Source organism: Polyodon spathula, chromosome 14, assembly GCF_017654505.1.
Source record: "Polyodon spathula isolate WHYD16114869_AA chromosome 14, ASM1765450v1, whole genome shotgun sequence".
Lineage (NCBI taxonomy): Eukaryota > Metazoa > Chordata > Actinopteri > Acipenseriformes > Polyodontidae > Polyodon > Polyodon spathula.
This window is the reverse complement of record NC_054547.1, coordinates 28,690,806-28,702,857: the sequence shown is the minus strand read 5'-3', so window position 1 is coordinate 28,702,857 and position 12,052 is coordinate 28,690,806. Positions and strand designations below refer to the sequence as shown.

The 12,052-nt window shown below is 34.9% G+C and overlaps 1 protein-coding gene across 1 annotated transcript in view; it reads right to left on the bottom strand.

The window, feature by feature from the left end:
* Positions 1 to 11,316, bottom strand: part of anos1b (anosmin 1b) — a 48,834-nt gene extending 37,518 nt beyond the window's left edge. The window contains exon 1 of the mRNA XM_041269971.1: positions 10,997 to 11,316. Within this exon, the coding sequence (XP_041125905.1) occupies positions 10,997 to 11,179 (183 nt within the window). The 5' untranslated portion in view covers positions 11,180 to 11,316. The remainder of the gene's footprint in view (positions 1 to 10,996) is intronic.
* Between the last annotated feature and the right edge of the window lie 736 nt (positions 11,317 to 12,052).

Genomic DNA, 12,052 nt, shown 5'->3' with positions numbered 1-12,052 from the left:
GTGATACAAGAGCCAAGACTTTGAACTCCTATTTCCCAACTCTTGCTTCCACCACCAAGTCTGTCCTGTGAAGTATTCAATCAGGGAAAGACCTGGATGCAAGCACCAGATCCACAGCCTAAGGGAGGAATTCAGTGACTTTGTAGAGATGGATAGTTTCAAAAAGGTGTCTTGGCTTTAGCAGAATGCTATTGTCTCAAACCTGACCACACAGATTGGTGTCTAAGAGCTTTATGCTCTTAACAATTTGTAGGTTTATGTAGGGTATATGAAGACAAACTCCAATGAAGGATATGAACGGAGGAAGAAAGAGGCCTGGATTTCAACAACAGTCCAGTTTGTGCCAATACTACAAAAATTAAGAGATTAAGAGAGCAGAGAGAGATAAGTATACCCCTCATAATATCTTTTTGGATGGATACATAGTGACGTTGTACCACTCGGATTTCAGATAAAATTAGCTATAAACATGAAGACGAATGATTCAGAAAGAAATAATGTAAATAACATCCTTAAAGAAACATTGTAAAAAGTAATGCAGGAAACAAATCAATTAGAAGAATTCGAGAAATTAGTTTTGAAATTCCAAAAAATAACAGATGAATCACGTTGTAAACTGTTGCCTTCAGGAATAAGATAAATAACAAAATAAGCGGAGTATTTCAAGAAAAATAAGGTATTTAAATGACAGGAAATCTGAAAAAATGTACAAAAATAATTTCCTCAAATATGCCATGTAATAATGTACACAAGAGTCAAATAACCAATGATACATATTTAAAAGTAATTGAAAATATGCACCTTCATATGGTAGCTGAAGATCAGTGCCACAATGATGAATATGGAAATAAAATACTGAGGACAGAGAAAGATGGTAGTTACTTTTTTAGGTGTTTGAGTAGAGTTTTGGATGAAACACAAGTCGATAATAGATTAGTAAGGGGGAATATTACTGAACACATGAGCAGAAATGAAAATAGACACAAATGTTACCTTGATGAGGATTATAAAGAACACATCGAGAAAATGAAATTAAGCACAGGTAACACAGAGACCTGGGCTAACGAGGCAGAAGTTGTTGCTGCTGTAGATATTATAAATAGACCAATACATGTTTACTTAAATGTTGTAGGCCAGGAATGCTTTAGATATGATGGAACAGAAACTTCAGTTCTATGTACAGGAGATCCAATTAATCTATTATACAAAAATAATCATTTTTAATGAATTATATTTAAATGTAATAGCATAAGATACATATCAAATATATTAACTGCAAGGAATCAGAATCATGATAAAAAACAAACACATAATATCACAACAATATCAAAGTTTAAACAAACAAAGAGAAGATGACTAAGGGTTATGAAGTGGACACAGTATTTAATTTATCTGATGAAACATTAACAGCCTCACAGAAAGCATTACTATGCAAGGGGCTGAAGTATTGATACATCAGTAAAGATAACCAGTGGGAAATACAAATATAAGAAATACAAAAGAAAATGAACCAACAGTTCAGAACTTTACGAGGAACAGACACACCATGGCTGACCTAAAGTTTGTGGTTTTAGAAAAAAATAAGTTAGATAATGTATAATATAGAAGAATAAAAGAAAATAAATAGATAAATAGACTTAGATAAATTAAGTGCTATGATTGGCTGAACAAGATCACAAGACTGTGCCATAATAATTGTCTTACTGTACAGCTATGACATCATAGACCTACTCACTTACCGGATCTATTAATATTACTACGTCTTAATAATAAAAATTAAGCATGAGTGACTTTCCACAAGTTCATTCTGACCTTTTAGGTCGGCCCCAAGTGCCAGTGCAGTGTTTGGCTGTTCTGTGAATCCTCCCTCAGATGTGGGAAATCAGTCTGCTTTCAATTCCAAATGCTATTTGATCTCGAAATGTTACTATAAATGGCAATATTCAATTGAATGTTTTGATGGTAAATAAAAAAAGTTAAAAATATGTCACAATGAAACGGTCCTTAGGGATTGATTTTTGTGGAAGGATACAAAATACATTTCTTTTTTTTTCCTTAAAAAAGCTAGTTTATTTAATAATTTTCAAGAAAAAAAAAATCTAGCCATTTTATAAGTGAAATAACTCAATCCAGGGTATGCAGTAAGACAATTATCACCACACTTCCTTGGTGGTTGAAGGGTTATGGCCTCACAACGCGCCCAGGGCGTGTGGTAATAATTGTCTTACCACACACCCTGTTGTTTAAATAGAAAGGAACAGTTGATTGTTACATCATTAGCTACATAGTGAATGACATCACAAAGACATTAGATTTAAAGAGAAATAAACCTGTGGTTACCATGGCATCAAAATGCCTATAAATACTTCCAATGTTACCTCCAATATATATATATATATATGCAGAATGAGGTTTTCAACCTACATGTAGACATATGGATTTAAAAATCACAAAAAAATACAACTCCTTTTTCAAATACAGCAGATCTACAACATGCATAAATTTAAGTAAAAAATATACAGCAATACTAAAAATAACTTAGTAATATATATCTGTACATATATATATTTTGAGAAAAAGGAAGAGTGCTGTGTACCAACATGATCAATAAGAAAAACAAAAAAAAGAAAATGATATTTTAGGTACTTAAAAAGGTAGAATAGTTGATTTACAAATCAATTATCAGGGTGTTTCGGACTATAAGTCCTTCATAAATATATATATATATATATATTATATATATATATATATTCGTATATATATATATATAGTCTATATGTTATGTGTTCTACCACCACATATTACATATATATGATCCTCAGAGCCAGCATTGCATGATAATATAAATATAAGTTTATATAAAATAATGTTAATTAGAATTAATATAGATTTAAAGATATAAGTAAAAGTGATGTCACATATAGAACACCATTACATCATGTAAGAATAAATCATGGATTTGAATATAAACAATAACAAGTAGTTGTCATGCCGTCAAACACCTATAAATACCTCCAATGTTTTGATTCAAACACAGGCTCCCTTGAGAAAGATATGTACAACATATCGAAACGTTGGGCAGCTGGCTCTTTGAGCTAATATATATATATATATATATATATATATATATATAATATATATATATATATATATATCTTTGTCAGTGTCAGCTCTGCTTATTGGCTACTATTTGAAGCCTTTTCTATTTCTTCAGGGTACTTGGAGATTGGAGAAAGAGTCAAATGTGATATTGTATGTGTGTGTGTGTGGTTTGTTTGAGTTCAAAATGTTTAAATATTATTCATGGGAATGCATCCTCTGCTATTTAAACTATATAAACAGGAAGTCCTGAAGCTTTCTAGCAACAAAGTAATACCAATGCAAACAGAAGAACACCACAAACTAGCCACTAGAGACAGGGTCTTCTCTGGTGGCATTGTACCAACTATAATAGATTTGAGATCTCAATTCAAATGTTGTCGGTCTGTTCGGTCTGCCAGTCAGTCAGAAAGTCTCCCTGTGTTCTGCTCAATTTAAATGCATAGCTATTTAGGTACTTAAAATTAAGGCAAACTCATTTTCTATTGCAAACTACAATCTTACAAATCTGAACAGACTTGATGGCATTTGACAGCAAAAACGCTGAAATATACTGGATGTGCGTCTCCGGGAGACATAAGGATTGCAATACAAAGTATCTGTCTCCTGGGAATATGGTTAATAGCCTTTACTTTATAATTCCACTATTATCTAGATTAGTAAATGGGATAAGTTGCTTATAATGGTGTTTGCCTGGCTTTTGTGAACCAATGGCAGGCGGCTTTCCATGTATTTTATTTTATCTCAGCCTCTGAAGTGTGTATTTGGGTGTATTGCTGTTTCTATAGGAATAATCCATTTATATTGAACTGGAGAAACTCAGAATGGCTGATTAGCTGTCAATTACAAAGGCATTTATGAACATCCAATTATAAATCCCTATTTTAAAAGGTCGTAGTTTCCCATTGTAATTGGAATAGTTATACACACATGTGTAAAGTGCTACCTTACTTTACTTCCCTGCTAACTACATGCAAAGATCACAAATGGGAGGAGTCTTTTCCGCCCATTTTACCTCATCCGTTGTTTTGTAGTTAATTCACTGGGGGTAAAGTAATTCCTCTTTACTCCTGGGATATTTTTCTATTTTAATGTGTTTCATATTGTAAGGTCCTGCTATAAAATAAAGGCACACACATAGGCCACGTCCCCTGCCACTGCTTCTATGCGGTCTCCGCCTGCGTTCTGAGCAATATAATGACTTTTTGAAAAACTAACGAATATCCGAACTATATAATATTTAAATTATGCGCGAATATCCGAACATGGAAATTATGTGTTCGTCCCAGCACTAATTACCCCCACCCCCCACCCCCCATAATACCTGTATCACACACATAAATATTGCACCTGATTGCATTAATTTCGTTCACATTCAAAACGTGATAAGGGTGCATTGCTGTATTTAGGAAGTGTGAATAGGAAATTTATATACTGTACATCGTTGGTATCCCTGGATTAATATTTGTTTAATCTTCAAATACATCAGGGATTGAAATAAGTCTCCTATTGTATAGCAGTTTAATCCTGGTTTTACTACGATCTTGATTAGCCAAAGTGTATAGGTAACAAGCTCAGGTAAAATCAGAGATGACTCAAACTGCTATGCAGTAGGAGTCTTATTTCTATCCCTGCACATTCAGTGCAGCGGTATCCCAAACATTATACATTTACTACCAATTCAGCAGAATGACTTTAACCCTAACCCTAACCCTAACCCTAACCCTCCCAAAATGGGGTACTTCAATGGATAGCCTGAAAGACTGGTAAAACATTTTTTGACTGTATTTCTTGTGTACAGATAATCAAAGGTAGGAGACAATGGTAATTGGCTATAGTAGGACAGCTTGGATTTGAACCCAGGCCAAAGGTGAAAGAAAGTCAGGAGAGACTAGTGAAGGAACCTGCTGCACCATCCAATCCCAGCTTCTCTATTTCTTATCAAATCCATGAATTCCTGTTCTGTCAGATAAACACATGGTCTCACAATACTCGCAGCTTGGAATTCAGGGGTGATGACAGCACTTGGAGTCTTTGTTCTTCTGATAGCACGCAACACAATCTAGTAGGGAGGTGCAGTTCGTAAATACATTATCTGGCTATTTCTCACCCCTAATGAGACAGTGTGATATGCTTTATCTGGAATAATCTGCTTGTGTTAGGATTTCAGCATGCTGTTATCAAAGTCATTTTTTTAAATGTTTCATTTCTAAGCCTTGGCACACCTGTGTAGCCCAAACATGTGAGGAAGGATTTAAATGCATGACAAAGCAAGAACACAAGGGATGTCAGAGGCAGACTAAATGAATTGCTTAAGGAAGCAACCTAAGGCAGCGTGTCGTCTAACACGGCACACCTTGAATGAACACCCATTTCACACATTTCATATTACCTTGTATGACTAATGAGTATATAAGAATGTTACACCGAAATGAAAACGATATAAAGAACTGAGTATATACTCCTTTTTATTGGATCCGACACACAAACATGTGCACTGGAATATTATAAAATCTCTTATTATGCCAGTTTCAAAATATAACCGTTTAATAAGATTTAGTAGGTTGTTTTAACAATTAATGTCAAAGTAGCTTGATGTATGTGATTTTGTATGAGTAAAATTTTTATATATATAAATGTTTTCCCCATGGCTTTTACTTCAGAAAAATTACATATTGAAAGAAAATTGTATCTAAAATGGTTGCAAATGGACTTCAAAATAACACAGTTACGGTTAATTAATAGAGCTTCAGACTGCCTACAACAAGTACTGTCACAGTACTTGGTGGAGGGTAGAGCAAACATTGATACCTGAAAAATTTTTACGCTTAATTACTAGTAAATGTACTTAACATTACCAAAAATACTTTAAACAAGATTTGGAGATGCTACCTGTTTGTGTGTGTTTAGGATCACACTATTTAGTAAGAAAAAATAAATCTATATTAATCAAAGCTGGTAGGAGAACCTTAATTATTTATTTGACTTTATTCTGTCCCAAAACATTATACTGCCTAGGGTATTCAATCTGATCTGCAAAAAAGGGTCATTTGAGGATGTGCAACGGTGGGCTTAAGACTGACAATATCATTAGCTCAAAAAGAGCAGGAGAATGGCTCTTGATATCCAGGACTTACTGACTCAAAAAGCTGAATTTACCCACACTAGTACATGGATTAAACCGTTCCTCAAATACTGCATGATCATACACCTTCAAAGAGTTAACTGCTAAGCACCTTCAGAAAAGAGACACACAAAACATCTGCCAGCTGTAAACTTAGAAAGTCGTCAAAAAAAAAATATCCCAAAGTGTTTGAAGTTCACCTGAATGCAAAGGCAAGAATCCTTTATGACAACTCAGCCACTTAAAATCATTCCCTATGTGGATTCCAAATGGGATGGATGCAAATGGATTTATTTCAGTCCCTTTTCTACAGATCCCTTACTCCTGAAAAGAAAACCTTCAACATTAAAGATGGCATGGGATCTTAAAATGACTTGCACTGTATCTGAACATCTGTGTGAAAGTCGCATGTGTTGTATTTCCATACGTTGAAACCCTATTAATTCTAGGAGGAGGTGCTCCTGACATTAAGACGCAGCCCACATAAAATCCTGTTTAATCTTTTTCATTGCTAAATGAAGCATGATCCAGGTGAGGTTGGAGGTCCCTAGGGAGTGACTGACTCTGCCTACTTCCTTGATAATAGGACTCTCAAATGGCAGTTTCTTTGAGGTAATTGTGTTTTGAAAGGACAAGCATGTTCCATTCTATGATAAACATTTTTTTTTGTTTGTTTTTTTCACTCCAGCAGTGGGCAAATATTAGCGCTGAATAATACAGTATCTTATTGAATTACATGAAGTACAAATCAATTCAAGATCGGTCCTATGTAAACATGAAACCACCAGTCAACTTACATCAATCTCTACATTATACGTATTAAAGAGTACGTACCTTCATTTTATTTATTTTTTACTGAGCCCTTGCCATTGTGTGATATTTTCATTCAGAATTGTTCTTTATTGCAATGAGTCACATACTGGGTTAAAATGATTTTTTTTATCCTGTGTTGACATGCTTTCATCTTAGTCCACGTTCCACTCTTCAGTTGAAGTTGCCTGCCATAGATACGGTAAGTAATACAGACCAAATTAACCAGTGTGTCTTTATATCCCTTATATTCATTTTATTTGTCCTTAAAATTAAAAATAATAATTAGACTTTTTTTTTTAACAATTTTATATCCACATTTGTGGACCCAGGACCTGAAAGAGATATAGGATAGCGCTAGCTCCAACCAGTGATCTGCCACTTCGGAGTGCAGTATGTTTGTTTTCTGGCAAAACACTGCTGTCCACTAGACAGTTTATCAATATAAAGACACTTTTATCATATATTGCACATGTCTGTGACAGGCAGCTAGAATTGGGGCAGCTCCTGGGCTCATATTCACAGCACCTTAATACAGATACAAAAACCACATTATTTGAATAATTGCATTAAGCATCACTCAGCATGATTACAACCATCATGAAAAAATTACTAAAAATGTTGTCCACGATGTAAAAGGATTATGTTTTAGGAATCTGGTATCAAAATTTGCAACGGTTGTTCAAAATTGTTGAAAAATTAGTCTACTGGTTTAAAAAGTTTCTTTAGCTTCAATTTCTTGTAATCAAGAATTGCCCTTTCATGCTAAATAAGGCTGATCAAACTCCAGACAAAATGGGAATTCATCTTAACCTACGTCCACCATCTGTTTGCAAGCAAAGCCTTGTTTGAAAGAAACAGAGCTGTCTCTAATTCTTTACTCCCCAAAATGCTCCGTTGGTTCACAGGTGTAAGAGTGCAGAGCACATGGATTCTTCATGGGTCTTTTGTTAATATGTGAAGTTACTGCGGTACAATGCAATTAACTAATGTTCCTCTGTGTATGAGAGAGGTATTGCTGCAGAACGAAGACTCCCACAGCGTAGCTCACACAGGGTAGCTCACACAGGGTAATGCTGCGAGCGCAGCTCGTGATAGACGTCATTACATGATACAGCCTGATCAGATGATAAGGGTGATACATTTTGGTATTAAAACAAAGTTTATTTCATAACAATAACCTAACCCTAAACCTAAAGTTCATGGGGTATTGGTCGTGTGGTAGGGGTGTTGAGGGTCAATGAAGCACTATGTAGCTTATGAGCTGTGCATGCAGCACTACCATGTGTGAGCTACTTGGTGGGAGCCTTCATTCTGCAGTGATATACTGTTGCTGTGTACGGCCGTAGCAGATCATGTTATCAGTAAAGGCACAACAGTTCTCATTTGGGGAGTTCATGTTCAAGAATGTTTGACATCTACAGCGTGAACGAGAAATAATACATCATTAAAGGCTCTTTACAGACCAAGACTGACAGACAGTGATTCCAGACCCTGGTACTACAGTGCTACTTTTGTTGGCTTCCTACTCAAAGGAGAGGGATGTAGGAGTTTAATTCTCCCGGAAACAGAAAAATGAAGGGATGGCTGCCTTCTATCTCGCCCCCGCAGTCTAGCCACACCGGATTCATTATTCTTACTGCTCATGAGCTTTCTGACTTTCCAGCTACCTCAAATAACTGCTCTATGAATATCGTTATTATTACAACTCATCTGTGGAAAAGGACATGCTTCGCTGGCTTTAAAGACCACACCAAAGATTATGTATATACAATATTACAAGCATTCAGAAATGTACTTTCCACTACCAAATATATATGATTATATGAATATAGTTATATACAATATATAAAAGGACATGCTTTTAGCAAATAAAAAAAATCATTTTTGTATATACAATATAAGAAAAAAGAAAAAAAATAATATATATATATATATATATATATATATATATATATATAAATGTTTTCCCCATGGCTTTTACTTCAGAAAAATTACATATTGAAAGAAAATTGTATCTAAAATGGTTGCAAATTTTAATGAAGGGACTTCAAAATAACACAGTTATGGTTAATTAATAGAGGTTCAGACTGCCTACAACAAGTACTGTCACAGTACTTGGTGGAGGGTAGAGCAAACATTGATACCTGATATACATACATAATATTTCCACTGCTTAATAATATACAACGCACATAAATTCACACCTGGATTTTCAAGTAAAGGGGTTTACCTGTGGGCACTCTGCCCTCTTATCCCCACGGGTCACTAATTTCAATCAAGAAGTAAATCAACAACCCCAGACAAGATGGAAACTGAGCAGAAAATATGATCAAGAAAGGGTTGCCAGCTGAGCTCTCAATAGAAACACTCCGTGGCTGTGACCTCTGAACTTACTTTCACCCACCCGTGACACAGAAGTCAATCTTGATACAAATCGACAAATCAAAGTTTCTGGCCTGATTGCCTTGCTCGAGGTTATCACAAACAAACAGCAGCCTTATCAATGAAAACTAGAGCAGCAACATTGAAAAAATTTGCTAGCAGTACCTCTATTAAGAGCTTTTAGAGCTTTAAATAAGTTCCCTTGCTTTCAAACCCTCAACTGCAGTTTTTGTCTTTCCGACCACTCTTTCAGACCCTTTCAATTGGAGAATAATCTGAAGATCTTCCCTCTGTTCACACCCACTCTCTACTAATGGTTGTACTAGAAGGGTTTTGACAATATTTTATACAAATCTGTGATATAACATAATTCCCTGGGCATATGAAATACAATGTCCACCTAACTGTCGTACACTGCGTTTTCACCAGGCTACAGGGTACAGTGTACAATAATTTTGCAAGTACTGTACAGTACATGAACCCACAATTAAATTCCTTTCAGTCAGGATGTGATTGAAGGACTAGTTTCCCACCCACTCCAAAAAAAAAATAATCTACAAATTGTAAAGAGATATGAATTGGAAAGACACAAGGAAGAATACAATACACATTTTGTTCCTGTTAATTACAAACTACAATATCTGGAATAACAGACACAAGAAGACACTCCAAACCACACAGATGTTTTATAAGCCAATTACTCCTTGTTTTCTTTTTTTTTATTGCATACATTTGTACAAAAGATTATTATGTATATTTATGTAAATATGTATTATGTTTAAAAATAAAACACATACATGATACACTAATAATTTAAAAATAAACTTTATAGGTTTGGGCACTCAAATGTCACAAGGAAAAGTTGGTAAATGATAAACACGCCTATGCATTTATAATAAAAAGGAGAACAGGACATAAAACACACACATATGGTGAATGACTTATTTAATCCTTTGCAATTACTTACACCTCTGACGTGGTTCCCAATTACTATATTATTGGGAGAAATCTCTAGGGGAACAATGCATAGTGAATGCTTTATAGAAATATGTAATTTCAAGCTGATAACATAAATCACACGGTACCACAAATGCTTAATTTTAGACTAGCAAACTAGAGTCTAAAATGTTTGTAAAACTTTTTGGAAGGGGATTGGGCATTGCCCTATTGATAACCAGATTGACAAACTTGATTGCATTTTCCAACTTTTAAAGTTTTTTTTCTTTCAAAATAAATAAATGTATATATTAATTAATTACTGTACTTATATAATAATACATATTTTAATCTGGCACAAACAGTATTAGACAAACGTCACAATATAAATGAGCATGCTTTTCAAAAATTTCGCCGATGATAAAAAATTTTTTACAAACTGTACAACCATGGTAAGGGTCATAAATAGATCTACATAATAATTAAAATATATTATATGATATTCTGCGAAAAATGAAATGGCTATATATATTATATATATATAATATATAGATATATATATATTATATATATATATATATATATATATATATATTTTTCGCCGAAATTTGACTGCAGCTTTACTCTGCAGCTTTGCTTTACCTGTAGATTTTTGAAAGAAGCGCTGAGCTGTGTGATGTGCAGGGTTAGGCAGCGGGAGGTGCATCTGGCGCTGCTTACTTTCTCCAGAACTTCGCCGTCCTCAGCAGCTGATCTACGGGCAGCGGTGGCATCAAAAAAGCAAAGCATTGAAAAACAAAACGCAGTCCACGAAGTGCTAGCCATATTACAATACTGTATGCAAGATATAATGCACGTCTCACTTCAAAACGTGTTTTTGAATCTGGAGTGGTACTTTTGCGTCCAATTCTATATTGCAATTCCTCTCTGGGCTTTCTTTGAGTAGAGTCAGTTTAAAAGCCGCGCTGTGGCTCGGCCTCTGAGGAGCAATCCTGTTTGAGTGCGGATACTCCTCCCCATCAGCACGTGTGTCACTGTCAGATGCCAAAAGAGAAAAAACTTTTTGTAGGACATCTATTTTTGAAGCATAAAGGTACACATAAAAGGAAAGGGTGGTGCTGGGACTAGGTGGTTTGTAACAACTCATACAATAAAACCGTAACTCTTCCAATTAACTGTCCGTGATAAGCATGTGCGCAATGGTGATTTATCGCAAACCACCAGCTACCTAATAAAAAACGTACATTTAAAATCAATGCACAATGACTAATGGACGCTAATTTCAATAACTAATTTGCAGAGTCAGTTTTAACATCCTGCTTTAATGAATGCTCAATAAGGATATATGAGTGGTAGTTAATGCTTTAATGCAGTTATATTAAAGCACTAACAGGCAGTCATATATTCTTATTCCCATAAATGCCTAATAGCAGGAGAAACAGGAGCATGTTACCTTTTATGAGACAGATTTTGAAATGTTACCTATTTAATAGCCCAACTTTTATATTTCTGTACGGTGTTATGCTGGAAGTTTATACTTTTCGTCAGCTGTTAAACCAGCCAGTTAGAATGATAGAAATGGCACCTAGCTGTAATGTATTTCTGATAGCTGACAGGTTCAGATTTGTGTCATGGTGTAAGTGAAGTTGCTACACTGCAGTTGCTAAACGTTTCATACAATATTGAAAGCCAAGAAAG